Source organism: Urocitellus parryii, chromosome 3 (assembly GCF_045843805.1).
Source record: "Urocitellus parryii isolate mUroPar1 chromosome 3, mUroPar1.hap1, whole genome shotgun sequence".
NCBI lineage: Eukaryota > Metazoa > Chordata > Mammalia > Rodentia > Sciuridae > Urocitellus > Urocitellus parryii.
In genome coordinates this window covers 208588886-208616522 of record NC_135533.1, presented here as the reverse complement: position 1 = coordinate 208616522, position 27637 = coordinate 208588886, and the positions used below count along the sequence as shown (strand labels likewise).

At 39.7% G+C, this 27637-nt stretch overlaps 2 protein-coding genes across 2 annotated transcripts; both read right to left on the bottom strand.

Annotated features, from left to right (window-relative positions):
- Window positions 1-2973: 2973 nt before the first annotated feature.
- Window positions 2974-10840, bottom strand: LOC144253548 (olfactory receptor 7A10-like). The gene is made up of 2 exons (XM_077795735.1): window positions 10831-10840; window positions 2974-3878 (listed from the first exon to the last, which is right to left on the bottom strand). Exons 1-2 carry the CDS (start codon window positions 10838-10840, stop codon window positions 2974-2976), a joined length of 915 nt encoding a protein of 304 aa, XP_077651861.1.
- Window positions 10841-21393: 10553 nt separating this feature from the next.
- Window positions 21394-22329, bottom strand: LOC144253875 (olfactory receptor 7A17-like). Its single transcript, XM_077796532.1, has one exon. The coding sequence runs from the start codon at window positions 22327-22329 to the stop codon at window positions 21394-21396; it is 936 nt and encodes a 311-aa protein (XP_077652658.1).
- Window positions 22330-27637: the final 5308 nt, after the last annotated feature.

Here is a 27637-nt window from a genome sequence, read left to right as displayed (position 1 = left end):
CTCAGGCTCACCTGGGTGGCATCTCTGATGGGAGGGTCTTCATGCACAGGCTTCAGTTCTTCCCTGGATGTTGAAGGTGCAGAGTGAGGTCTGATCCCAGACAAGAGAAGGGAAATGGGTCCAGCTTTGGACCTCAAGTCATATTTCAAGATCCTGAAGAATCAATGTGCCCCAGGGTGTGCACTCAGGGAGACAGGAGCAATCATAGTCTACAGCTTTCTCTATCTGCTCATTAGGCACATATCCTTCTTTTTAATCCAACCTCTAAGCACCTGAATTCCCTGCAGGGCATTGGTCTATAATCAGGAAAGGAAGAGTTTGCATAGATTCCCCTGAGATCAGAGTGGAGTGCTATTGATCTGCCCCTTTTTATCACCAATCCATGAGCCTCACCTTCCCAATGTCCCACCATCCATCACCACATCCACCCTTTGTGTTCCACTTTTCTTCCCATGTCTAAAACTAAGAAACCTGCCCTGGTTAGGTATCTTATGTCCTCCAAACACTGACTCACATTGGGGACACAGTCTCTGGCATCTCCATATGTTTTCTCTTTCCCTCTTTAACAGAGGAGTGAGCTGTTTTTTGTTTGTTTGTTTGTTTGTTTGTTTGTTTTTTGAAATGTGAAACCACAGGATGGCACCTCCTGCACTCATCCGACTTTGCTGACAATACCAGAAATTTCATGCTGGTAATGATCTTACATTTCTATAATGAAGGACCAAATGATGGTGAGTATGAATTGGAAGAGATAAAGACCTATAATGATGGAAACTAAATACCCTGCTATGTTATTGATGAGGTTGCCTGAACTGCGGAACTCAGGACTCTGGCAAGAAAAGAAGAGTGTGGGCTTCCCATGTGTGTGCAGAAGGGAGGTAGTAGGAGAGATTATTAAGTAGTAAAAGCCACAGTGTAAATCACACGTCCTTCTGTACCATCTCCATTAGTCTTTACACAGCAGAGAGTGAGAACAATGAAACGTCAGATGCCAACATTTCTTATTGTCCCAAATGTGTTTACTTCAGTATCCAACATTTTTACCAATCAGAAAGCAAACTTCACCACAGTCTTCTGTACATTTTATGTCTGGATTAACAGAAAGCCACAGCACATTATCAACATGTCAATGTTCTCTTCATTTTCCTGCTCTTGTTTGAAGAAAGTACACAGGGTAATTTTAAGGACAGGATGCACCATGACAGCAATGACAGCTTAAAATCACATGGAAGAAAGTGAACAGCAATCATGGGTTCAAGAGGAAAGGGAAACACATAAAAATATGAACAGTTTATGAACGGCTTCTTCATATGTCCATCGGTTTTTATTTATGATTTTAATGGAACTTTTAATTGGAGAACATTGTAGATTAATGGGCAGAATTAAAAACTGACAGGGAGAGATCCAAGGCCCCTTTCATGAGTTTCCACCATGGTAACACTGAGCAAAATATCACAGCCAGATATTTACCCTGATAACAAGGAAATGAAATCATAGCAAAGAGAATCATCCATGGCCATGTTTATTGTAGCATCATTCACAATAGGTACGCTATTAGGTCACCTAAGTGCTCATTACCTGATGAGAGGAGAAAGAAGCGTGGCATATATACAACTTGAACATATTCAGCCATATAAAAGGATGAAATCCTGTTACTTGGGGCCATGTGGATGGACTTGGAGGATATTGTGCTAAGTGAGGAAGGCAGACACCGAAAGAAAAGTACTTCATGATGTCTCAAGAGGAGATTAAAAAAAAGTAAAATGTCACCCTGAATAAAGGATAGAGATTACTAGATGTTGGGAAAGGGTTAGAGAGGGTGGACAAAGGGAGGCTGGATTTGATCATGCAGACTGTGGGCAGGTGTGGAAATGTCAGGCTGAACCTAACATTTACAACAATTGATGATATTCAAAATAAAAAACAGAACAGCTCCCATCAGTCCCATGTCCTGAGTTTTGCCCTGTTACAGCCCCATCTGCTCCCCTCCCTTTCCAGAGCCTGCACCTTCAAACCACTAATCTATTCACCATTTATATATTGCTAGCATTTCAAAAGTGCTATCTAGCACATAGAAATATGTGCCTGGGAAAATGGTGAAATAGGTACCTCTGGGGACCTATTTTGCCCATGACTATGTTAGGACTATGGACACCATGCTGAAAAAGAAACAGGATCCAAAAAGTTGAGAATAAGACCTAATGACCAGCTAACACCATGGTATGTTAAAGGCTACCTTATGAAGATTGGAAATTCTGGAAGTCTTACAGGAAATAAATCATGAACACACAATTGAAAATGTATTCTTTGTCGGGTATGGTGGTGCATGCTTGTAATCCCAGTGACTCAGGAGGCTGAGGCAGCAGGATCAAAGATGAAGGTCAGCCTCATTAATTTAGTGAGGCCTAAGTACATAGGTAGACACTATCTCAAACAAAAACCATAAATGTCCATGGGTATGTCTCTGTGGTTAAGCACCCTTGCGTTCAATCCATAGTACTAATTTTTTTTTCTGAGATTTGTCTCCACAAAAAGATAATGAAAACAATTTTATTTGATAAATATTTTCACAATGAATATAAATTATGACTATTTTTAGCAAAATAAATAATTAAATATCATGACACATGTCATTTGAGATTAACTGATTTCTAAAATTGTATCTCATGGAACATATAAGAATTCTCAAGATTTTCTCATCCAAAGATGGGAATATTTTGAGAAAGTTCAGAAATGACAAATGAAAAGGATTGAATTTCATAGAGATCAGAGTGTGCAAAAAAATAATGATTCGGTGGAATTGCATGAAGAATTCAAAATCAAAGAAATTGAAATGCAAGAATAAAGTAGAAGGAGCAAGTTTTGCTTCCAGAATCTGATAAAGAATCCCACATTCTGACTTGGAGGCTCTGAGCCCTGCAATCAGGGGCACTTATTCATTCTCAAAACAATTGACACTTTTATCTTTCTCTCTCAGAGTCTTCTCAGAGCCCGCTTGATGTCCTTGTTCCTCAGACTATAGATGAAGGGGTTCAGCATGGGGGTGACCACAGTGTACATCACAGAAGCAGTTGCAATGGAGTGTGTGTTTTGGGTCACAGCAGAACTGAGGTACACACCTAGCCCTGTGCCATAAAATAAGGAGACCACAGAGAGGTGAGACACACATGTGGAGAAGGCTTTGTACTTGCCCTGAGCTGATGAGATTGCACGGATGGAGGACACTATCTTGCAGTATGTGTAAAGGATACCAATGAGGGGGCCACCAGCTAGCAGGACAGCAGCAAAATATATCACCACCTCATTGAGAAAGGTGTCAGAGCAGGCACACTTAATCACCTGGTTAAGTTCACAGAAAAAATGTGGGATTTCCATGTCTGTGCAAAAGGATAGGCACAACACCATTAAGCTTTGCAAAATTGCATGTAAACAACTCACAAGCCAGGATACCAGTACTAGCAATCCACAGAGCCTGCGGTTCATGATGACCATATAGTGCAGGGGGTGACAGATGGCCATATACCGGTCATAGGCCATCACAGTCAAAAGGAAGTCATCCAACACAACAAAGAGTACAAAAAAGTGAATCTGGGTGATGCAGCCTTCATACGTTATGGCCTTGCTCTGTGTCTGGATGTTCACCAGCATCTTGGGGATGGTGGTGGAGGTGAAGCAGATGTCCACAAAGGACAGGTTGGAGAGGAAGAAGTACATGGGCGTGTGCAGGTGGGAGTCTGAGATGACAGCCAGGATGATGAGCAGGTTCCCCAGCACAGTGATCAGGTACATGGACAGGAAAAGCCCAAAAATTAGGGGCTGCAGTTCTGGGTCCTCTTCAAGTCCCAGAAGAAGGAATTCTAAATGTAGAGTATCATTCCCTGGCTCCACACGCATGTGACTACCAGAAATAAGAAAAAAGACCATAGCTAATTTTCCCATAATCAGGTGTTTCTCATATCTTTGAAAGGAAACTACATATTTTGCTGTAAAGAAATTAATTATAGGAATGGATGTGTAGCTCACTGGAGGAGTGCTTGTCTAACATGTGCAAGGCCCAGGATTCCATCATTAGCCCCACAATAAACAAAAAAAAAATAAAAAAAATAAACCAAAAACTTAGAATGGAAAGTAATTAACTTCTATGGAACGTGCTTGTGTTGTGTTCCCCTAAAGGATGCTGTGCCATTTCTGATGATGAATTCCTCTTCTCAGAGTTTTACTAGGAAGTCATGTATTTCAGAATTCTAAAGGGAAAATTAATAGTGCCTTTGAGAAGTATAAAAGAAGCACCGCTGATGTGCACTCTGGTTCGTCCTGTAACTTGGCTACAGTTGAAAGTTAACTTGGCTACAGTTAACTTGGCATCAGTAAACATGAAAGAAAAGATATCTCCTACCACATGCATTTCATTTCCTCTGACTATATTCCAATACTGTGATTGCTGCATCATGTGATAACTGCATTTAAATTTTTATAGAACCTCCATATGGTTTTCCATTATGGCTTTATTAATTTGCATTACAAACAACTCTGAATAAGGAGTTTTTTTTACCTCCACATTCTCACTGGCCCTTGTTATTTTTGAACATTTTATAATAGACCTTCTAACTGGAATAAGATATTATTCTATGGCGACATGATTAGCATTTCCCTGATAATTGGCTTTGAGCATTTTTCATATGGCTATTGGCCATTTGTATCTGTATAGTACACAGTGGAATAATACTCAGCTGATGATAAAAGATTGAATTCTTTCATTGAGGACAACCTGAATGAACCTGGAGGACATTATGTGAACTGAAATAAACCAGGTACAGGAACACTAAAGCTGCAGGACATCATCCATAGGCCCATTCTGTAAAAGCTGATGTCATAGAACCTCAGCAGAGCAAGATGGTCACCAGAAGCTGAGGAGCATGGTGGGGACAAAGGGATGGAGAGAAGGTTCTGAAGGCGAGTAAACACATAATTAGAGAAGAGGAATGACTTCTGGTGTTGTACTCTACTGTAGAGAATTATAATTAACAATAATTTATTACATATTTTAAAATAGTTAGAGCGGAGGAATCAATGTTCCACCACAGAGAAATGATAAATGTTTCAGGTGATTAACTAATTACCCTTATACAATTATTACACAATTTATAAATGCATTTAAATATAAAGTTATACTAATAATGTTGTATATTTAAGTCATTAAATAAAAAGAAATAACTAATTATTGAGTACCAACTCCATTCCAGGCATTGTATCAGTAATCTGTATGAGGTTAAAAAAAGACTCCATTATCCAAAGAGAGGGAAATAATATAAGCAAAAATGGTTAAAATCACTTAAAATGTCCCATGGTGATGGGTACTAAGAGGAAAAAGAAAGAGTAGAGAGGTAGTTGTACTTTTATACCAGTGCATGGAAAACCAGCAGGAAGAGGGGCATCCAAACAGAGTCCACAAAAAAGGCAGGGAAAAACCTTAAGGTACCCTCAGTGGTATGGTCTTCACTGGGGGACAGTCATTCCTGAGGAACATGCTTGTTTTGACAGAATCTCACATGCAGGGAATCTCTTTTGCTCCCCTTCAGTCCCCAGTACTTTCCCTCCTTCCCCTCCTCCCTCCCACTCTTTCTCTTCCTCATGTCAAGGCGTCTGACAGTTCATACACATTAGAAAAAATGACCAAACGTCAAAAATCAGCAATTGACAACAGGAGATGTCCAAAGTACATACAGCAAAGTGGGGAACTTTTAATAGAAAACAGCACATCTGTCTTCCTGTTGCTGTTTCTTTCACCTGATCATTGAGTTTTGCCTAGATCCGAAACAGATATGGCAGGCCTCTTTCTCCCTGTTTAAAATTCACGAAGCTTCATTGTGCCTTTTCACTGAGGGTATAGGTGATAATCCAATAATGTGTGTGCTGTGTAATGATCAAATCAGGATAAATAGCTTTCAATCTCTTTATCACTGACCATTTCCTTGATTCCATTTTTTTTTGTATGTGACATCAATTCCTGGTTGATCTTGTTTTTTTTTTAATTTTTTATAAGTGTTATTTTGTTAGACACATAATAACTGTATAGGTTTATTGTGTATATTGTGATATTTTGATACATTTATATGTTATATAGTGATCAGATCAGGGTACTGGGAATAAAATGTAAAAACAAATTGCTAGACTCTTGCAAAGAAAAGATTGGGAAGTAGGATTTAAAATTATGATTTTTCTAAAGATAAATTCAAATTTACTTGTGGAGGTTGGACATGATATTTAGTGAAACGATGAAGAGGAATATCTTCCAACAGCTGGCCAAAGGTGACGTGGCATTTGGAGATATACCTGTGTTAAAGTGTGGAAAATCAAGAGGCACAGAGACATAAGAGAGAAATGAAAATAACTTGGAAATATGTTGGAAAGTTGACTTATTAGAACAGAAGAATTTTCACTGGCATTTTTGAAAAAGTGGGGATTCACAAGTGAAGAAATATCACATTGTTGAGTCAGATCCTTTAGAATGAAAAGACCTGGCAGGAACCCAATAACAAACACTCATTTGTTGGAAGATATTAAAATTTGTAGACTTTAAGACACTCCCCACAGATGCATCTCCACATGGGTGCTGTGCTCATGGAAAAGAAAAGCTAACAAGTGGCATCATCAAAATCAGTGAAAAACATTCTGTTTGAAAGAATAAAATGCAGGAAAAAAAGAAAAGAAAAAATGAATGGAAAAGAATACCCTCCAATTCAAAGCAAAGTGTTTTAAAAATTGAAATAGAGAATTTAACATCCCTCCAATGCACTGCCTTTACAGGTTATGAAATAATCATAATATAAAGCTCTTTATCATACCTATTTTTCACTTATTAAGTAAATTTATTTTTCATGTGGATAAAACCAAGATTGCAAGAAGATTCTGTGATATATCTATATAAAGAGTTTCTGATGCAGAGATTTTTTTACAAAAATAATCCTAAATCTGGATATTTCCTACAAATATTAAAAGTGGGCTGAAATATGCTCCCTTGTAATTTTTTAAAGGATTTCCCACCAGGGTACATCCCTCTGCTGTTCATTCTGTGTTGATGCATTTCCCTTCCTTGCAAAGGTACTCAGACTTACATTAACTTTGATTTGACCTTTCATACCTCTCATCCATCTTCTAAATGAGCTTCTGTAAACAATAGGTTGATGATAACAATGACCCTTTGTTGCTGATTTCTGGGACCCTTTTAGTATCTTATAAATCCATTAGTAAATTAATTAAGCTGGCAAAGGACACCACCATCTCTGGGTTGCAGGCCAGGCTAGTTGGGCTCTCAGAGAACCTCAGGTGAAAGCTCCTGTCTTCATTCTCTTCAGTATTTTCCTGCAGTGTCTGTTGGGTTCTCAGGCTCACCTGGTAGCATCTCTGGTGGGAGGGTCTTCATGCACATGCATCAGTTCTTCCCTGGATGTTGAAAGTGCAGAGTGAGACTCTGATACAACACAAGAGAACTGGATAGGGTCCAGCTTTGATCCTCATATCAGATTTGAAGATCCTGAAGAATAAAGCAAGTCCCAAGGGTGTGCACTCAGGGAGAGCAGGAGCAATCACAGCCTACCGCTTTCTCTATCTCCTCACTAGGCACATGTCCTTTTTTATACTGCAGCCTCTAAGCACCTGATTTTCCTGCAGGACTTGGGTCTATAATCAGGAAGAGTTTGCATTGATTCTCCTGAGAGCAGAGTGGATTCAGGTGCATCACCCCATATTAACACGAATCTACAGGCCCCATCTTCCCAAAGTCCAAACCATCTACCCTACCACCATATCCCTCCTGTGAGTTACACTTTTCTTCCATGTGTGAAACTAAGAAAGCCCTGGTTAGTTATCTTGTGTCCTCAAAACACTGACTCATGTTGGGGAGACAGTCTCTGGTTTCTCCAGAAATTTTTTCTATCCCTGTTTAACAGAAGAGTGAACTGTTTTTGCATAAAATGTGAATCCATAAGACAACACCTCCAGTATTCATCACACTTTGCCAACAATACCCGCAATGTCATGCATCTGATAACTCACATTTCTAATGAGGGACCAAATGATGGCTCTTACCTTAGGATGTGCGTATGAGTTTAAGGAGATAAGAATCTTTTAAGCACCAAGTCTTGAGCTGCTTTCTCATTTCATGCTCATTCAAAGTTGGCTCTTTTCATATCCTCTCAAATTGAAAAATGAAACATGATTTTGTAGGTACATGTAGATTTGTGTGGGTAGATGTCTCAACTCTTAAAAAATTTACAAATCCATAGGCACACATGTTGTAGGATTTGTCCCTTCATACCTCTCATGCATCACACCTCTGCATCACAACTGGTACCATGACTACTTTCTGTGGACCCTCAAAGTATTTCAACACACTTCATTTATTCCTCACAACATTGTTCTGAGGTTATTATTATTTACCCAGATTAACTTCAGAATAAAGGGCACTGGGGGGGTTAAATTTCTTGATATTAAATTGTTAATAGTGTCATTTTAGTGTCACATATATTTAGGGCACCATGTGAAGTTTCAATACTTTTATACACTGGGTAATGACCCGATCAAGGTAAGCATATTTACCTCCTCAAGATTTATCTTTTCTTCAGGTGAACGCACTCCAGACTGGTAGAAAAAAGGAAAGTAAAATTGGGGAAGAAGCAGGAAGGGAAAGGAGAGGTACTGGGGACTAAGTTGAAGCCAATTGTATTCCATGCTTTATGATTATGGCAAAATAATAAATATAATTATTATATATATAATTATAAAGCACTAATTGCATAGGATATTGGATTCCATCATTTTTGAAATATGCAGGACCTTATCATGACTGTACTGTGTGACAGAACAGCAGAACCAATTCCTCCTACCTGACTACAACTTAGTACCCTGGGGCCAACCTTCTCTGTCCCTACTGCTCCCTTACTCTTTCCAGCTTCTGGGAACCAGCATTCTGCTTTGTGCTTCTGTGAGAGCAACTTCTGTGCCTTCTACATGTGAGTGAGATCCTGCAGTACTTGTCTCTCGGTGCCTGGCTTATTGACCTTCACACGGTGACATCCAGTTCTCCCCATAGGATCAAGGATGCCAATTTTATAACAATAATATATAAAAAAACTTAAACATTATTTAACACCTTCTTCAACTGAGCACATGAGGGGAACTGTTCATGGTAATGTTTTGTATCTTTTTTATGAATAACTAGGAAAGAAGAGCTCAAACTCTTCAGAGAATATCTAGTTAGGAGTATATGGATGCATTAATTATCCTCATTTTATCAGCTTTTAATGCACACAAGTGTTAAAGTATCACACTGTACCCATACCTACATGTAACTATTACATGTTAATTAGATATTTCTGAAATTGTTTAAGAAAATAGAAATGTTGACTATCCTGTCCTGATCATTACACATTGTACACATGAATTGAATTAATATGCCATACTCTATTTGTACAATTAAGAAAAAAATATTGAACAAATTATTTTGAATTATGCATGTCAAAAGTGATAAGAGAATAAATCAGACATCATTACCCTATGTACATACATGATTATATTACCTACATTACTACTCCACATCATATAAACCAGATGAAAGAAAAGTCATACCCCATTTATGTATAATGTTTCAAAATGCAGTCTACTGTCATGTATAATGAATTGGAACAAATTTTTTAGAAATAAATTTAAAGAATTGATAAGAAATTTTAAAAACTAGGGGAAAATTTTTTTGTATACTGTGGATATTTGCCGCATTATTGTAATCATTTACTACCTATATTTACCCTATAACAAACATCAAATATGAACAAGAATATTCACCTAAAATAAATTAATTTTAAATGAAATGAAATTCTAAAAGGCAAAATATACATACACAAATTATTTCAAAACAATTATAATTTTTAAAATGGAAGAAAACATAGTCAATGTGCCTGAGTCAATGACCTAAAAGAATAGATACAAATGGCTTAGGAACATGAAAATGTGCTCAATTTCATGAGTACACAGAGAAAATCACATTAAAATCATCAAGGGGACTTTAAATATCTTGCCTTGGTGTTTGCTGTAGTCCTAAATCTGCAACACCCAGAGACAGAGCGATTCTTTGTTGGGGAGAACCCCAGAAGCAGGAGTCTGTATCAGAAGTTCTTGTCTCCTCTGAGCTTAATTTATACTTTAGTGAAGCTTCTCTAGAGCCATCTTAACATGAGGTCTGGGACCATGGCCTGCCCTCTGTGACCTCATGCTCACTGCCTGGTGACCATAAGGTCCTGCTACCTGGTGAAGGCTTGACCAGGAACCTCCAGAGACAGTGTGTATCAGATGGTCCAACAAAGTGGCAAATGCTGAGTGGAGTTTTAAAATCTTAACTTAATATTTATGGACTAGTGATTGTACATATCCATAGGGTGAATGTGATATTTTTAGCCCATGCACACAATGTATGCTGAACAAAAAAGCTTAAGGGAAGTTTTCCTCCCCATATCATTACCTTATGATTCCAGGTTGTACTCCTCACTTCAGATCTTCATACAACTCATGACAAGATCTGAGTACTGCAGCCCCCACCCACCCCCACTCACAGTGGCACACCAGGACTGGGTCTTCCTATTCACCTGTGCTCCTGTACCTGTTATCCAGCCTCCCTCCTCCTCCTCCTGCTGCCTCCTTCCCAGCCTCCAGGGCCACTATTCTGAATATAGATTGAGGCTCCCTTGGCCTCCACATAGGAGCACATGAGTGTTTGCTTCTGGCTGGATTCTTTCATGATACACAAGGGCATGTCCCCTTTATTCTCTTGTAAATAACAGGATTTCATTCTTCTTGAAGGCTGAAGAGCACTCAGTTATAAAGATACCACATTTGACTACTGTGAAGACTGCCCCAGGAACATTGGGAAGTGCAGGTACGTCTTTGAATGATAATTTCATTCCATCTATTTTTTTAATTATCAAGATCTACCTCCATGAGTCTGGATTTTTTTTCTGCCTCAAAGCCTCTTAGTCAATCTGCCCATGTGTATTTTTGTGGCTCAAACACTCTCTTCTTTCTCAACCATCTTCTAATTTTCATTCTATTCAACTAAAATGCACACAGGACAAACTCCTTACCAGGAACTGTGCTAGACATCATGGTTGCAGGCACAGATGAGATAGGGTTCAGAATTTGTAGGAATTCATAGTGAGTGAGTGGAAAACTTTATGAATCTGAAAATGATGGGAAGGAAAGAGGATCCAACAAAAAGGCAGGAAATCTTCAGAGTTGGTCTCATTACATCACCTCAGAACACATCTCTGCAAGTGAGTTTCCAGGGCAACAAAGCTCCCCAAGCATCAGTTGTGAGGTTCCGTGTTAAAGATATAAGATTTGGGTTGTTAAAATTAAAGACAATCCCTTATTGTAGATAACTAGGAAAGTGCCCTGTTATGTTCACACAACTGAGATTTCCTAGTGAAGGTTAAAAGGCTGATCCAATGTGGAACCTAAGGAACAGTTCTAGGGACAGGGAGCTCCTGAAGGGAGACCCCAAGGAAGAGTGGCTTTAAAACCTGTGAAATATGAAGTTGTCAAAGGGCTGGATGGAGGAGGCCAGGCTCTGGGGCCCTTGATGTGGTGCCCACTGCTGCTCAGGAGCGTCCTGCCAGGGCCTTCATTGGGGCACCATCCACCTAACCCCTCCAACTCCCTGCTCCTCTGACTGTAGACAAAGAGGTTCAACATGTGGGTAGCACCAAGGCCACATCAAGGTCATCTAGACAGCAAAGTTCCTGCAGAACTGAGGAAGAACTCAAGGCCAGTGCTACAGTTTCAATCTTAAGAGTCACCCAAAGGCCCTGTGTTAAGCTTCATCCCCAATTTGGTGCTATTCAAAAGTGCTGAAATGCTAAGAGGAAAGTCTAGTAGGAAGCCTTAGTTCATTTGGAAATTACCCTTGGTAGGGATTGTAGGACACCAATCTGTTTTATATCTTTTCTTCTTCCAGGCCTTGAGGTCACCAGTTTTCCTCTGCCACATGCTTGCCACCCCTAGACATATGCTTATTTCAATTGGGCCAAGCCACGGGGCCAATCCAAAACAAATTGGAATCTTGAAAACTGTGAGCCAAAATGAATATAAATCAACTATCTCTGGTGTTGTGCTATAGTACCAGAATTCTGACTCACATATGCCAGTGTAGCATGCAAGGACATTATCAATAGTTTAGACCCTCATGCAGAAAAGGCTTTGATCTCATTTCTGACTGTTCTACAGTGATAGAAGCTAAGTATACTGCTATGTTATTGATGAGGTTGCCTGAATAGGGGAACTCAGGACTTTGGCCAGATTACAGAAGAGTGTGGGATTCTGATGTGTGTGCAGAAGGGAGGCAGTAGGAGAGGTTCTTAAGTAGTAAAAGCCACAGTGTAAATCACACATCATCTGTACCATCTCCCTAGTATCTACATAGCACCGAATGAGCACACTGAAACGTCAGATGCCAATAAATTTTATTGTCCCAAATCTGTTTATTTCAATATCCAACATTTTTACCCCAATCAGAAAGCAAACTTCACTGTTGAGAGCCACAGCCGAAGGGGCCCCAGCAAACATCCAGCTGCCAGCAAACTTTCAGACTGCCAGCTGATGATTGGCTCACAGCGGCCCCAGCAACATCTAGCTGATTGGCTCCTCTGTGGTGATGCTCATTGGGCTGTTTCCCCGCCCTTTCAGACTGCCAGCTGATGATTGGCTCAGAGCGGCCCCAGCAACTTCTAGCTGATTGGCTCCTCTGTGGTGATGCTCATTGGGCTGTTTCCCTGCCCTTTCAGACTGCCAGCTGATGATTGGTTCAGAGCGGCCCCAGCAACATCTAGCTGATTGGCTCCTCTGTGGTGATGCTCACTGGGGGACTTCTTTAGCTCTGCCCACGTGACCCAGCCAATGGGACTCAAGAGCAGGAGGATTGTGGGAGGTGGTGAGGTTTGTGTGGGGGAGAGGCTTGTGGAAGCTGGTGGTGGCAGTTGGGCTCTGAGGGTTTTTCCTGAGGAGCTGTTTTGTTTGGCGTTTGTAGTTCTAAAAATAAAGTCAGTTTCTTTTGACAAGTGGCTCCTGAATTGTGCCAAGCCAGACTGCAGCATTTGGTGGCTCGCACAGGGAGCAACTCAGGGTAAGTGATAAGGTAAACTGCTCACCCCTGAGGGCAGGGAGAGAGGATGGGTAGCCATTTTAAGATTCCTCTTTTGTTTTGCTTCACTTTTGTTCTAAGTTGCCTGTCCCTGGAGATGAGTGAGAGGGAAGAAAAACCGCTCACATCTGAGGAAAAACTATTTACGTCTGAGGAACAGATAGGGAGAAAGGATGGATGCACATGTCAGGAGGATAGAAAGGCTATAATGATTTTCTGTTGTTCCATTTTTATTTCATTCTGTCTCGGTTTTGTTTGGTGTTATCTTGTTGGGTTGTATTATAGTTGTATTATAGTAGAAATATGGGATCATAGTGTTAGGAGAATAAGATGAATGTATTCATAATAATGGACCTTCTTGCCAAAATACTCCTGTGGGAATATTTTTTTGTTGGTAATACAATAAATAATAAAGGCAAACTTATATCAATTCTATCCAAATGCATATTTTCCATATATGTTTCAATGATTTTTAATGCCTTTCTTGCTTCAGGCGTTAACATTCGGGGTGAACTTGGATCTGATGGACCTTTTAAGATATCAAATAAAGGTTCCAACTCTCCTGTTGGTATACCTAGATAGGGCCTTATCCAATTTATGTCTCCTAATAATTTTTGAAAGTCATTAAGTGATTTGAGTTGATCTACTCGTATTTGAATTTTTGGTGGACAGACCATGGTTGAGGATAATAGAACTCCTAAATAAGTAACTGGAAAATTTAATTGTACTTTATCTATTGCTATCTCTAGATTATAATTTTTATATAAGTTTGTAAGTGTGGCATAACATTCTAGCAATGTGCTTTTATCTGTGTGTGCTAATAATACATCATCCATATAGTGAAATATTTGTAGTTCAAGATTTTGATTTCTAAGTGGCTGGATTACTTTGTTAACATAAATTTGACACATAGTTGGGCTGTTAGCCATCCCTTGAAGGAGTACTTTCCATTCATATCTCTGATCGGGACCTTCATGATTCAGTGCAGGGATAGTAAATGCAAAACGTGGACTATCCTCAGGATGAATTGGAATTGAAAAAAAAATCTTTGATATTTATAACTAAAACATACCAGGTTTTTGGCAAATCAGACAATTGAGTAATCCCTGATTGAGCAGGTCCCATAATAACCATTTCATTATTAATGGTTCTTAAATCTTGCAGTAATCTCCATTTACCAGATTTCTTTTTGATGACAAAAATGGGAGTATTATGGGGAGATACAGAAGGTTGTATATGTCCTTCCGCTAATTGTTGTTTGACCAGGTCATGGGCTGCTTGTATCTTTTCTTTAGTCAGGGGCCACTGAGGAACCCATACCGGTCTTTCTGATTCCCAAGTAATCTTTATTGTCTCAGTGGCCCTTTCTGAAAATCCAACCCATGTCTGTCTGTTCCTTGATCTTTTTGTATTGGTGCTGCTATACCTTGTTCTTGTTTTTCTAATCTTTTTCCTTTCCTAAAACCTTGTCTAGTCATAATAGTGGGTACATTCTGATTGATATTATTTGTTAATGTCAAACCTAATTGATCTAGGACATCTCATCCCCATAAATTTACGGGAAGATGATCCAATACATAAGGCTGTAGAGTTCCCTCACATCCTTCAGGATCCTTCCAATCTAATACCATTGCACTTCTATGGGGAATAGTCGCCACTCCTAGGCCTTGAAGCGTTTGATTGGCTTGTTGTAATGGCCAATGTTTTGGCCATTCTTGGCAAGAGATGATGCTAAGTTCTGCACCTGAATCCAGTAGCCCATTAAATTCATGTCCTTGAATATTTAGTTTTAGCATGGGGAGAGAATCTAAATTTAAAGAAAGCATAGCCCATTCTACACCTGTGGAGCCTAATCCCTTGGAAACTCCTTATACAGTACAACTGGAAAATTTATCATGTAGGCTGGGTATTATTAGTAACTGTGCTACTCTATCTCCTAGTGAAATTACTGATATACCCTTTGGAGAACTGGCTATAATTTTTATTTCACCTTCATAATTGGGATCAATTACCCCAGGACTTAGCATAAGTCCTTTTAGAGTAGAAGAACTGTGTCATAACAATAAGCCTACTGTCCCTTGGGGAAGAGGTCCTTTTACTCCTGTGGGAATGATTTGAACTCCCATCTCTCAGTTAATACTGCTCTGGTGGAGGTGCAAATGTCCAACCCTGCACTCCCTCTGGTTTGTCTAGTGAGGGATCTAATGGATAATGTGTCCTGGGCACTACCCGGATGGTGTAGCTGGGTTCCTCCAGTGCCCTGTACATTTGTGGTCATAGGCCCCGGAGCATTGGACCCCCCGTCTGTTTTTTGGCAATGGAGCCCGATGCCTTTCTCCATGATATCGTGGGTAAACACTTGGTTCTTGTCCATTTTTTGATAACAGAATACCCTCTATGGTGGTTTGAGAATGGCATTCATTAGCCCAATGTCTCCCTCTACAGCATTGTGGGCAAATACCTGGTATTCTACTCCTTTGATACCTAGTTTTTTTAAACCCTCCTCCTATGGGGCAATTCCTTTTAAAATGTCCAGTTTGTTCACAATTGTAGCTTATTTTTGGCCTGGCATCTAAAAGCTGTTGTATTGCAGCTGGCACGACTTGCCCTTGTTCATTAATGACTCTGCATAATTTAATATATGTGTTTAAATCTCCATGTTTCCATGATCTAATAGTCTCCTTGCACCATCTGTTTGCTTGTTCATAGGCTAGCTGTTAATTAATGGCATTGCTTGTTCTGTATCCCCAAAAACTCTGGTAGCTGTTTGAATAAGCCTATCTACAAGTTTGCTGGGGCCGCTGTGAGCCAATCAGCTGGAAGATTGCTGGGGCCACTTCAGCTGTGGCGCTCAACAGGGCGGGATGCCATGGAGGTTATAGAGAGTGGTCTTCAGAGCTGTGGTTCTTGAGTTCATGTATTCTCAGTTGGGAATGATCCTTTCGAGGTGCTATTGAATTCATCTTGCAAATATTTTGCTGAGGGTATTTTTATTTATGTTCATGAAGAACATCAGTCTGCAAGTTTTCTTTCTTTATAGGGTCCTTGTCTGTCCAGATCATCACTTTTAATTACAGATGACTGAAACAAAGGAATCCACTTGGGTCTAGGGGATGCTTTTGAAATCAAATTCCACATGATTCCACCTACATGAGAATTCTAAAGTGACCAAGGTCATTGAGCACAGAGCAGAAGGGTGCTGAGGGAGTGTGGGAGGAAACATTTGCTTCTTCATTGGGTATAAAGTTAATTTTATAAGACATTTAATTTCTAGACACCTGAATACAACCTAGTGCCTGGAACTAGCAAATGATATTGAAAACATTCCAGGAGGACAGAACTGGTGTTAATTGCCCTTACCACAGACAAAAACAAAGCAAAAAACAAAATAAAACTCTGGAAGGGATGAATGTGTCTAAGGCATTGATTGCATTCGGGCACCAGGCTCTATACATGACTGAACTCATCAGATTGTGCACATGACATATGTGCAGTCCTTCAACTATAACTAGGTCTCAGGGAAGCTGCTTAAAACTAAAGTATAAGGGACGACTTGTTTCCTTCATCTGTGCGATCTCATCAGCTCAGGGGAGGTATAAAGCATCCACCTGTGTATCTCACCTCTCTGTGGTCCCCTTATTTTATTGTACTATTCAAATTGTGCACCTTAGTTCTGCTGTGATCACAAACTCACACTCAAGTGCAAGAGCCTTGGTGACATACACTGTGGTCACCCCCATGCTGAACCCCTTCATTTACAGTCTGAGGAATAAGGACATCAAGAGTGCTCTGAAAATATTCTCAGATAAACTATATAAGTATCCACTGTCCTGAGACTAAAAACTTGCTGTTGGCTGCAGAGTTTGAAGCCTCAGAGCAAGAAATGGCCAGTTTGTTCAGATGGTGGAAGTAGAACTTGTTCCTTCTGTTTATTTTCTTGAGTTTCCTTTTCTTTGGTTTCAACTCCTCTACAACAGTTTCATAACTCACTTTGTGAAGCTTTCTGCCCTTTGACATCCTAACTGTGTTCACCTTTGTCCCTTTCGTACTTTCTCAAAGTTATTTTCAATTGTGGATTGGAAATATTGGAAATTCCCATTTATCTCATGGGACAACTTGCATTTTTAAAAGAATAATCTCTTCTCAAAGGCCAGGGAACACACGAGTAAGTTCTCTTTCATTTTCACTCAAAAGCCCATACATGTGTTGGACTCCTCCTGTGAAGAAGAAGCCAGCTTCTGATTATAGATTGAGAATCCATTGGCCTCCACATAGAAATGCTCACATGCAGTGTTTGCTTCTGGCTGGCATCTTCCATGTAACCCAAGGACCTGTCCCCTTCATTGTGTTTTAAATGACAGGATTTCATTCTTCTTGAAGGCTGAAGAGCACTCAGTTATGGATATACCTCATTTCCATCTTCCATGCATTTACAGATGGGAAGCTCGGCTGCTTCCATACCCTGAACACTGTGAAGACTGCCCCAGGAAAGGTGGGGAGTGCAGGTACTTCGATGGGTGTTGAGTTCACTCCCTCTCTTGCTTTATTATCAAGATCTACCTCCATGAGTCTGGATTATTTTTCTTCCTCAAAGCCTCTTAGTTCACCTGCCCCTGTGTAGTTTTTGTGGCTCAGACTCTCTCTTCTTTCTCTTCAACCATCTCCTAATTTTTGTTCTATTCAACTAAAATTCACAGAGGACAAACTCCTTACCAGGAACTGTGCTGGACATCACGGTTTTCAAGCACAGATGAGATAGGGTTCAGAATTTTGAGGAATTCATACTGTGCATGAGGAGACAAATTCAGTAAGCTGAGGATGACAGGAGGCAAAGAGAATCACACAAAATGGTGGGAAATCTTTGAGTTGGTCTTATTTGCCTCACCTCAGAACACATTTCTGCAAGTTAGTTTTCAGAGCAAAAGCACACATAGAGCATCACTTCTGAGAATGTTTATTAAAGATTTGGTTTCTTAAAAATTAAAAAAGAAATAATCATTATTGTAGATAGCTGGGAAAATGCCATGTTATATTCATAAAACTTAGATTTTCTGGATGACAAGTAAAATGGATGATCAACATAGAACTTTATGAGCAGTGCCAAGATCAGAAAAGATCCCAAAGAAAGATCCAAGGGATGAGTTTCTTTAAACAGGTAGCAGCAGAAGTAGTCAGAGGGCTAGATGACAAAGGCCAGGCTCTCAGTACCTCGATGTCATGCATGCTGCTGCTTAGGAGATGGCCTTTACTAGGGAGAATGATCCCTCTGGCCCCTTCCCATTCCTGTTTCTCAGACTGTGGATAAAGGTGTTCAGCATGTGGGTGACCTTCTCCAAAGTTACATCAAGATCATCCTAGACAAGAGAGTTCCTGCAGTGCTGAGGTAGACCTCAAGAGCTGCATTTTTAATCTGAGGTGTCCTCCAAAGACCCTGTGTTAAACCTCGGGCCCCCGCTTGGTGCTATTAAAAGGTGGTAGAAATGCTAAAATGAAAGTCTAGTGGGAGGCCTTAGTTCATTGGTGGATTTACCCTGAATAGGAAATTGGTACCCAGGTCTCTTCCTCTTTCTTTTTTCATTTCCTGGCCATGAGGTGAGAAGCTTTACTCTGCAACGTGTTTGCCACCCCTCATCAAGGGCTCATTGCCACAGGGCCAAGCCATGGGGCCAATCCATCACAGATTGGAACCTTGAAAACTTTGAGCCAAAATAAACCTTCTCTCCTTATAAATCAATTATTTGAAGTGCTGTATTATAGTAACAGAGTGCTGACTAGCACAGCCAGGGCATCAAACAAGAAATTAGACCCACAGGTGAAAAAGGCTTTGGACTAGAACCCAGGAAACAAAATTCTCAGGATGGAGGCGAAAAAAATCTGAGAAGAAGAGAAGAGGATTTCAGTAAGAGAGGAAAAAAAAACCTAGAATGATAGAAACTAAATATACTGCTACTTTATTGATGAGGTTGCCTGAATGGAGGAACTCAGGGCTCTGGTAAGATCTCAGAAGAGTGTGGGATCCCCATGTGTGTGCAGAAGGGAGCAGTAGGAGAGGTTCTTAAGTAGTAAAAGCCACAGTGTAAACCACACGTCCATCTGTACCGTCTCCCCTGGTCTCTACACAGCAGAGAGTAGAACAATGAAACGTCAGATGCCAACATTTCTTATTGTCCCAAATCTGTTTATTTCAATATCCAACACTTTTACCCCAATCAGAAAGCAAACTTCACCACAGTCTTCTGTACGTTTTATGTCTGGATTGACAGAAAGCCACAGCACATTTCAGGGTTCTCTTTCATTTACCAGGTCTCATTAGAACAAAGCACATGAGGGTAATTTCAGCATGGGATGCACCGTGACAGCCATGACAGCTTCCAATTACATGGGAGAAAGTGGAAAGCAATCATGACTTCAACAGGAAAGAGAAACACATCAAAATTTGAACTGTTAACAGATATCATTCACTTTAATAATTTTTAATTGAAATTTTAATTGGAGAAAATTATAAATTAACATTTTAATTGGAGAAAATTATGAATGACCATTTGAGATCCAAGGACCCTTTTGTGAGCTTCCACCATGGTAACACTGAGCAAAATATTACATCCAGGGTGTTTACACTGATAACAAAGAAATGAAATCATAGAGCAAAGAGAAGCATCCATGCCCATGTTTATTGCATCATTCAAAATAGTAGGATATGGAGTCAACTTATGTGCCCATCAACAGATGATTGGAGATACAAAATGTGTTATATACACAACATGGAACATCATTCAACCATATTTAAGGATGAAACCATGTCATTTGGGGCAATTTGGATGGAGCTGGAGGACATTATGCAAAGGGAATAATGCAGATACAGAAAGAGAAGCTCTTCATGGTCTCTCTTGTATGAGGAAGTTAATAAAATGCCAACTAGAATGTAGAATAGAGATTAGTAGATATAGGGAATGTGTTGGAGCGGAGAGGATAAATGGAGGCTGGATTTGAGGAGTATACTCATTGCATTATAGTTAAAGAATGAGTGTGTTTGTGTGTGTGTGTGTGTGTATATATATATATATATATATATATATATATATATATATATATATCCAGTTTCAGTAGAATTGACATTGGCATGTGTGGAAATATCAGGCTGAACCTCATTCATGTTTATAATTAATATATAATCAGCAATGAAGAGGATGGTTCCCATCAGTCAAGGATCCCAACTTTTGTCCTGTTACAGCCCCATTCAACCCCCCACCTCTGCCCAGTGCATAGACTTTAGAGCTATTAATATATTTACCATTTAACTATTGCTATCTTTTCAAAAATGTTGTCTAATGTGTAAAAATATGTGCCTGGAAAAAATGGTGGACTGGATACCTGTTTTGTCCATGACTAATGTGGTCCCTGTGAACACCATGTTGGAACAGAAATAGGATCCAAAAGATGCAAATAAAACCTAATGAACAGCTAACACCATGGTAGGTGAGAGACTACCTTATCAAAAATGGAAGTAATATAGGAAAAATATCATGAATACACAATTGAAAAACTATTCTCAGGCAGACAGGGTGGTGCTTGCTTGTAATCCCATTGACTCATTAGGCTGAGGCAGGTGTATCACAAGTTCAAGGCCTGCCTCAGCAATTTAGTGAGGCCCTAAGCAATTTAGCAAGACACTATCTCAAACAAAAAACAGAAATGTCTGTGGATGTAGCTCCGTGGTCAAGCACCAGTGGGTTTGATCAATACTACCAAAAGAAATTTTTTTCTCAAACTTTCTTCCTCAAGAAAATTATAAAAATAGCCTACCCTTAGTTGTCAAATAGTTTTTTCACATAAGAATATGAATTATGACTATTTTGGCAAAATAAACTATTACTATGATGTATGTCAATTGAGATTCAATTATTTCTAAAAAAAGATGTATTTTATGGGATAAGTGAGAATTCTCAAATATTTCTTATCTAAAGATGGGAATAATTTTGAGAAAGTTGGAAAATGACAAATGGAGGGGATTTGAATTCATAGAGATCAGAAAGTGAAATGAAGTGACCGATTCAGTGGAATTGTATGCAGTAGATGAAATCAAAGAAATGATAACTCAGGAATAAATTAGAAGGAGCAAGTTCTGATAAAGAATCCCAGATTTCAGACCAAAGGCTCTGAGCCCTGCAATCATGGGCACTGCTCCAGTTTCAGTAGAATTGATGCTTTTATCTTTCTCTCTCATAGAGTCTTCTCAGAGCACTCTTGATGTCCTTGTTCCTCAGACTGTAGATGAAGGGGTTCAGCATGGGGGTGACCACAGTGTACATTACTGAAGCTGTTGCAATAGAGTGTGAGTTTTGGGCCACAGCAGAACTGAGGTACACTCCCAGGAGTGTGCAATAAAATAAGGAGACCATGGAAAGGTGAGACGCACAAGTGGAGAAGGCTTTGTACTTGCCCTGAGATGATGAGATTGCATGGATGGAGGACACTATCTTGCAGTAAGAGTAAAGGATGCCAGCGATGGGGCCACCTCCCAGAAAGAAAGAAGCAATATATATCACCACCTCATTGAGAAATGTGTCAGAACAGGCACGGTGAATTGCCTGATTAAGTTCACAGAAAAAGTGTGGGATTTCCAAGTCTGTGCAGAAGGACAGCCACAACATCATTAAGCTTTGTAACAATGCATGTAAAAAACTCACAAACCAGGACACCAGAACTAGCAGTCCACAGAGTCTGCGGTTCATAATGACCATGTAGTGCAGGGGAAGACAGATGGCCACATATCGATCATAGGCCATCACAGCCAAAAGAAAGTCATCCAACCCAACAAAGAGTACAAAAAATTGAATCTGGGTGATGCATCCTGCATAGGAAATGGCCTTGCTCTGTGTCTGGATGTTCACCAGCATCTTGGGGATGGTGGTGGAGGTGAAGCAGATGTCCACCAAGGACAGGTTGGAGAGGAAGAAGTACATGGGCGTGTGCAGGTGGGAGTCTGAGATGACAGCCAGGATGATGAGCAGGTTCCCCAGCACAGTGACCAGGTACATGGACAGGAAAAGGCCAAAGAGGAGGGGCTGCAGTTCTGGGTCCTCTTCCTGTCCCAGAAGAAGGAATTCTAAACGTTGAGTATCATTCCCTGGTTCCAGATTCATGTGACTACCAGTAATGAGAAAAAGAGCATAATGAATTTTCCCTAGACAGATATTACTCACATCATTGAAGTGAAAGGATACATATTTTTCTGAAACGAATTAATTTAGGGAGTAGCTCAGTGGTGGAGTGATTGCCTATCATGTTCAAGGTCCTGGGTTCCAACCTTAGCCCAAAGAAAAAGAAAAAGAAAAACCCAGGGAAAGGAGAGAAATTAACTTCCATAGAAGATCTGTGTATCTTATCCCCTAAGGGATCTCATGCCATCTCTATAATGAATTTCTACTTCACTGTATGGTGCACTAGGAAGTCATATATTTTAGAATTGTAAAGATTTTCATGCATTTCAGAAATACAAATCAAACACCCCTGATGAACACTCTGTGTCTTGGCAACTCTGAATTATGCATAGTAAAGTAGGAAGGTCAGATATCTCCATAACATACTTATTTCATTTCTTTGGCTACATAGCCAGATGTAGGATATCTGGTTCACATGGTGACTCTGTTTTAGTTTTGTTGAACCTCCCTATCTTTTTCCACAATGACTTCATTAATTTGCATTTCTACCGACTCTGAATAAGGATTCTCCTTTTCTTCACATTCTCACTGGCCCTCTCACTGATATCTTTGGTCATTTTGATAACAGCCCTCCTAACTGGTGTGAGGTGACATTCTACTGCAGTCTTAATAAGCATTTCCCTGATAATTCGCAATTTTAAGCATTTTTCATATGGCTATTGGTTGTTTGTATGTGGTAGAGATACACAGTGGAATAATATTCATTATTTATGAAAGATTGAATCCTGTCACGGGGGACAAGGTAATGCTGTATTACTCAGTATATAATTATAGTTAAAACTAATATATTACATATTTTAAAATAGCTAAAGGGGAGGATTTTGAGTATTCCACCACAGAGGAATGATAAATGTTCCAGGTAATTAAGCTGATTATCCTTATGCAATTATTACACTATTTACACAAGTATGGAAACATATAGTTATACCTATAAAGTTGTACAATTATGTTAATTAATAATAAACAATAACTAATTATTAAGTATCAACTCTATTGCATCAGTAATATATATAAGGACAAAAATCTCCATTACCCAGTGAGAGGGAGAGAACATAAGAAAAATATTTTAAGATCACTTAATATGTCCCATGGTGATGGGTACTATGAAGAAAAAAAAAAGAGTAGAGAGGTAGTTGTACTTTTACATCAAGGCAGGAAAAACCAGCAGGAAGAGGGGCATCCAAAGAGAGACCACAAGGAAGGCAGGGCAGGAGCCGCAAATGATCCTCAGCAGTGTGGTCTTCAATGGGGGAATAGTAAGTGCAAAGATCCTCAGAAATGTGATTGTTTTGGGAAACCGAGCTTAAAAGAAAGGCCTTGGAGAGGAGAAGGAATAAGAGGGGGAGAGATGAGAGATGGTGTCAGAGAATGTTGAGGAATGAACTGGCCTCACTGCTCTCTGAGGCTACAAGGTAAAGGGAGATCTTCATCCACACCCTGAATCTCTTTCCCTTCAATTTGCTGCAAAGACATTCTGTGAATTGCAAAGGATTCCGTCCTTGTTACCACCTGAGGGTTATGTTCTGTTCTGACCTCTACCTGGTAAGAGTTACCCTGGAATATATAAGATAACGTACCCCTTCTCTGAGCCCTCCATGAGGCACATGAACACACACACACACACACACACACACACACACACACACTCACAGGAACACACAACACACCCTGGGCTCATGGTTTTATTTCTGCATGACCTCTCAGTCCCAATCACCCTGACAAGGCTGTGAGTGTCAACACAGATGAGATGATCAGTTCCCTACAGAATGTGGACAGGGCACTGGAGAGTCCACTCGACACACTTTCCCTGAACAAATGAGCAGACCCACTTAAGAATGCTGCTCTTCTTCCCTGTTTTTACGAAGGAGCATGATTTCTATTCAGTAAACCAAGGGAGGAAGAGAAATATAGAAGGATGGGGAGTGAGAGAAAAAGAGAGAAGGCAAAGGGGTGGACAGAACATGAAGAGGTGAGGGCGGAGATCGAGCTGACGTGGACCCAGGGGAACAGGACCTTGCAAGCCCAGGTGTCTCTTCTCCAGGAGGAAAAGGTTGCCTTGGTTTTGGCAGCATTCCAAACCCAGTGACCCTTAATGGGTGCCCAGCAAAAACCATAAACAGCAAAAGTAAATTTGCCAAAAGATCAAAGTGGTAACATTTTTTAACCTACTGTTTAATGTTTTTAGTAGTGCGTTGCAGTAAAACCTAATGTTGGGGTCCTATTGACACAATCACACATACATGGAATATAATTGGGCCCACCTTGGTCCCCAGTACATTCTCATTCCCTCCTCTCCTGCACCCACTAACCCTAACCCTTCCTAATGTCAAGGCACTGGACAGATTATACACTTCAAATAATAAAATGACCTAAGTAAAAAATCAACAATACACAACAGCAGATGCCAAAGTATGTACAGAAAGTTGAGAAATTTTAATATGAAATGGCACATCTGTCTTCCTTGCTCACCCAACCTATTGGCTTTTTCCTAGATTCGTAGTAGATAAGGCAAACCTCTTTCTGTTTTAAAATTCACACAGAATTATTGTACCTGTTTTTGAGTATACATGTGATAATTCAATATATGTATGCGTTGTGTGTTGATCAAATCAGGGTGATTAGCATTTCATTCTCCTTAGACACCATTTCTTTGATTCCATGAATTGTGGAATCAATTAATGGACGTTCTTGGGCTTGAGGGTATCTTACTTTTTATAAGTGTTATATTGTTAGATACATAATAATGTATAGGTATTTTTATCAGGTATTTTTTAATGTTTTGATACATGAATACACTGTTGTATCATGATCAGATCAGGGTACTAGGAATAAAATGTAAGAATAAATTGCTAGAGACTTGGAAATAAAAGATTAGAAAGTAGAACATAAAGTTATGATGATATCTTATCTAAAGATAAATAAACTCAAATTTATTTGTGGAGGATGGAGGTGATCTTTAGTGAAATAATGAAGGGGAATGCCTTCCAACTGCTGGCCAAGATGACGAGGCTTTTGGAAATACACCTACATCTGTGTAAAATGAAGACACAGAGACACAACAGAGATGGGAACATAAATTGGAAATGTGCTGAAAAGGTGACTTATTAGCACAAAAAGTGCAGAAAAACTTTCATCAGCATTTTCATTTAAACTGAGGATTAATAAGTGAAGAAATATCAGATTATTGAGTCAGATCTTTCAGAATGAAGAGCCCTGGCAGGAACTCAGTAACAAACACTCATCTATTGGAAGACATTAAAATCTGTAGATTTGCAGACACTCTTCACAGACACACCTCCACATATGTTTTGTGCTTATGTAAAAAAAAACAAGTGGCAATATTAAAATCAGTGAAAAATATTCTGTCTGAAAAAATAAAATGGAAGAAGAAAGAAGGGGAAGGAATACATTCCAACCCAAAGCTAAGGGTTTTAACAATTTGAAATAGAGAATTCAACAGCTTTCCAATTTACTTCATCTTGACTGTTTATGGAATAATTACAAAATAAAACTCTATGGCATGCCCATTTCACTTATTATGTAAATTTATTTTTTATTTGGATAATACTCAGAATGAAACAAGATTCTGTGAAATATCTGTATCAAGAGTTTCTCCTACAGGGATTTATTTGCAAAAAAATCTTAAATCTGGATCTTTCTTACAAATATGAAAATGTGCTGAATATGCTCCTTTGTAATTTTTTTAAAAGAGCTCCCTCCAGTGCATATCTCTTCATACTTAATTCTGGATTTACCCATTCCCCTTCATTGCAAAGGTAAGCAGACTTACATTTCACTTTAATTTGAGCCACTTCATGCCTCACATCCCTCTTCTATTTGAGCTTCTGTAACCATAAGTTAATGGTCAACAATGACCCCGTGTTGCTGATTTCTGGATCACTTCTCTTTTTAGTATTTTAGAAATCCACAAATAAATTAAATAAGCTAGCAACAGACACCACTATCTCTGGGCTGCAGGCCAGGGTAGTTGGGCTCTCAGGGAACCTCAGGTGAAAGCCCCTGCCTTCATTCTCTTCAGTACTCTCCTGCAGTGTCTGCTGGGTCCTCAGGCTCACCTGGGTGGTATCTCTGATGGGAGGGTCTTCATGCACAGGCTTCAGTTCTTCCCTGGATGTTGAGGGTGCAGAGTGAGGCTCTGACCCCACACAAAAGAACAGGAATGGGTCCAGCTTTGGTCCTCAAGTCAGATTGCAAGATCCTGAAGAATCAAGTGTGCTCCGGTGTGTGCACTCACAGAGACTGGAGCAATTGTAGTTTACAGCTTTCTCTATCTGCTCTTTAGGCACATGACCTTCTTTTTACTCTAACCTCCAAGCACCAGATTTCCCTGCAGGACTCTGGTCTATACAGGAAAGGGAAGAGTTTGCATAGATTCCCCTGAGATCAAGTGGAATCAGGCAAATCCTCCCCTTATTACCACCAATCTATCAGTGCCACCTTCCCAAAGTCCCAACCTCCCATCACCATATCCCTCGTCTGACATATAGTTTACTTCCATGTCTGAAGCTAAGAAACTTGCTTTGGTTAGGAATCATATGTCTTCAAAACACTGATTCACATTGGGAAGACAGCCTCTGGTGTCTCCAGAGTTTTCCTATTTCCCTCTTATCAGAAAAGCATTCACTGTTTTTGTTTGTTTGTTGGTTGGCTGGTTGGTTGGTTGATTTTTTAATGTGAAGCCATAAGACAACCCATCCTCTATTCATCACACGTTGCCAATCATACCTGGAATGTCATGCTTCTAATGAACTCATGTTTCTAATAAGGGACCAAATTACGGCTCTTGACTTCAAATGTGAGTTGAGTTTGAAGAGATGAATAGAATTCTCTTCAGGCACCATGACTTGAGTTGTCTTCCCATTTCATGCTCATTCAAAGTTAGCTCTTTTCATATCCCTTCTCTCACATTTCAAGATGAAAAAATGGACATTGTATGTACATCTGTATCCATTTGGGTTGACAATTCAACTTTTAAGCAAAATGTCTTACAAATCCAGAGGCACACATGGTCTTATTCACACCCTGTACATGACCACTTTCTGTGGTATTTTCCACACATTTCATTCATTCCTCAGAACATTGGTCTGAATTTATGCTTATTTCCAAAGATTAACTTCAGAAAAAAGGAGCATTGGGAAGATTAATTTTCTTGATATTAGAGTTTTAATGGAGTCATATAAGTGTCACATATTTTTAGGGCACCATGTGA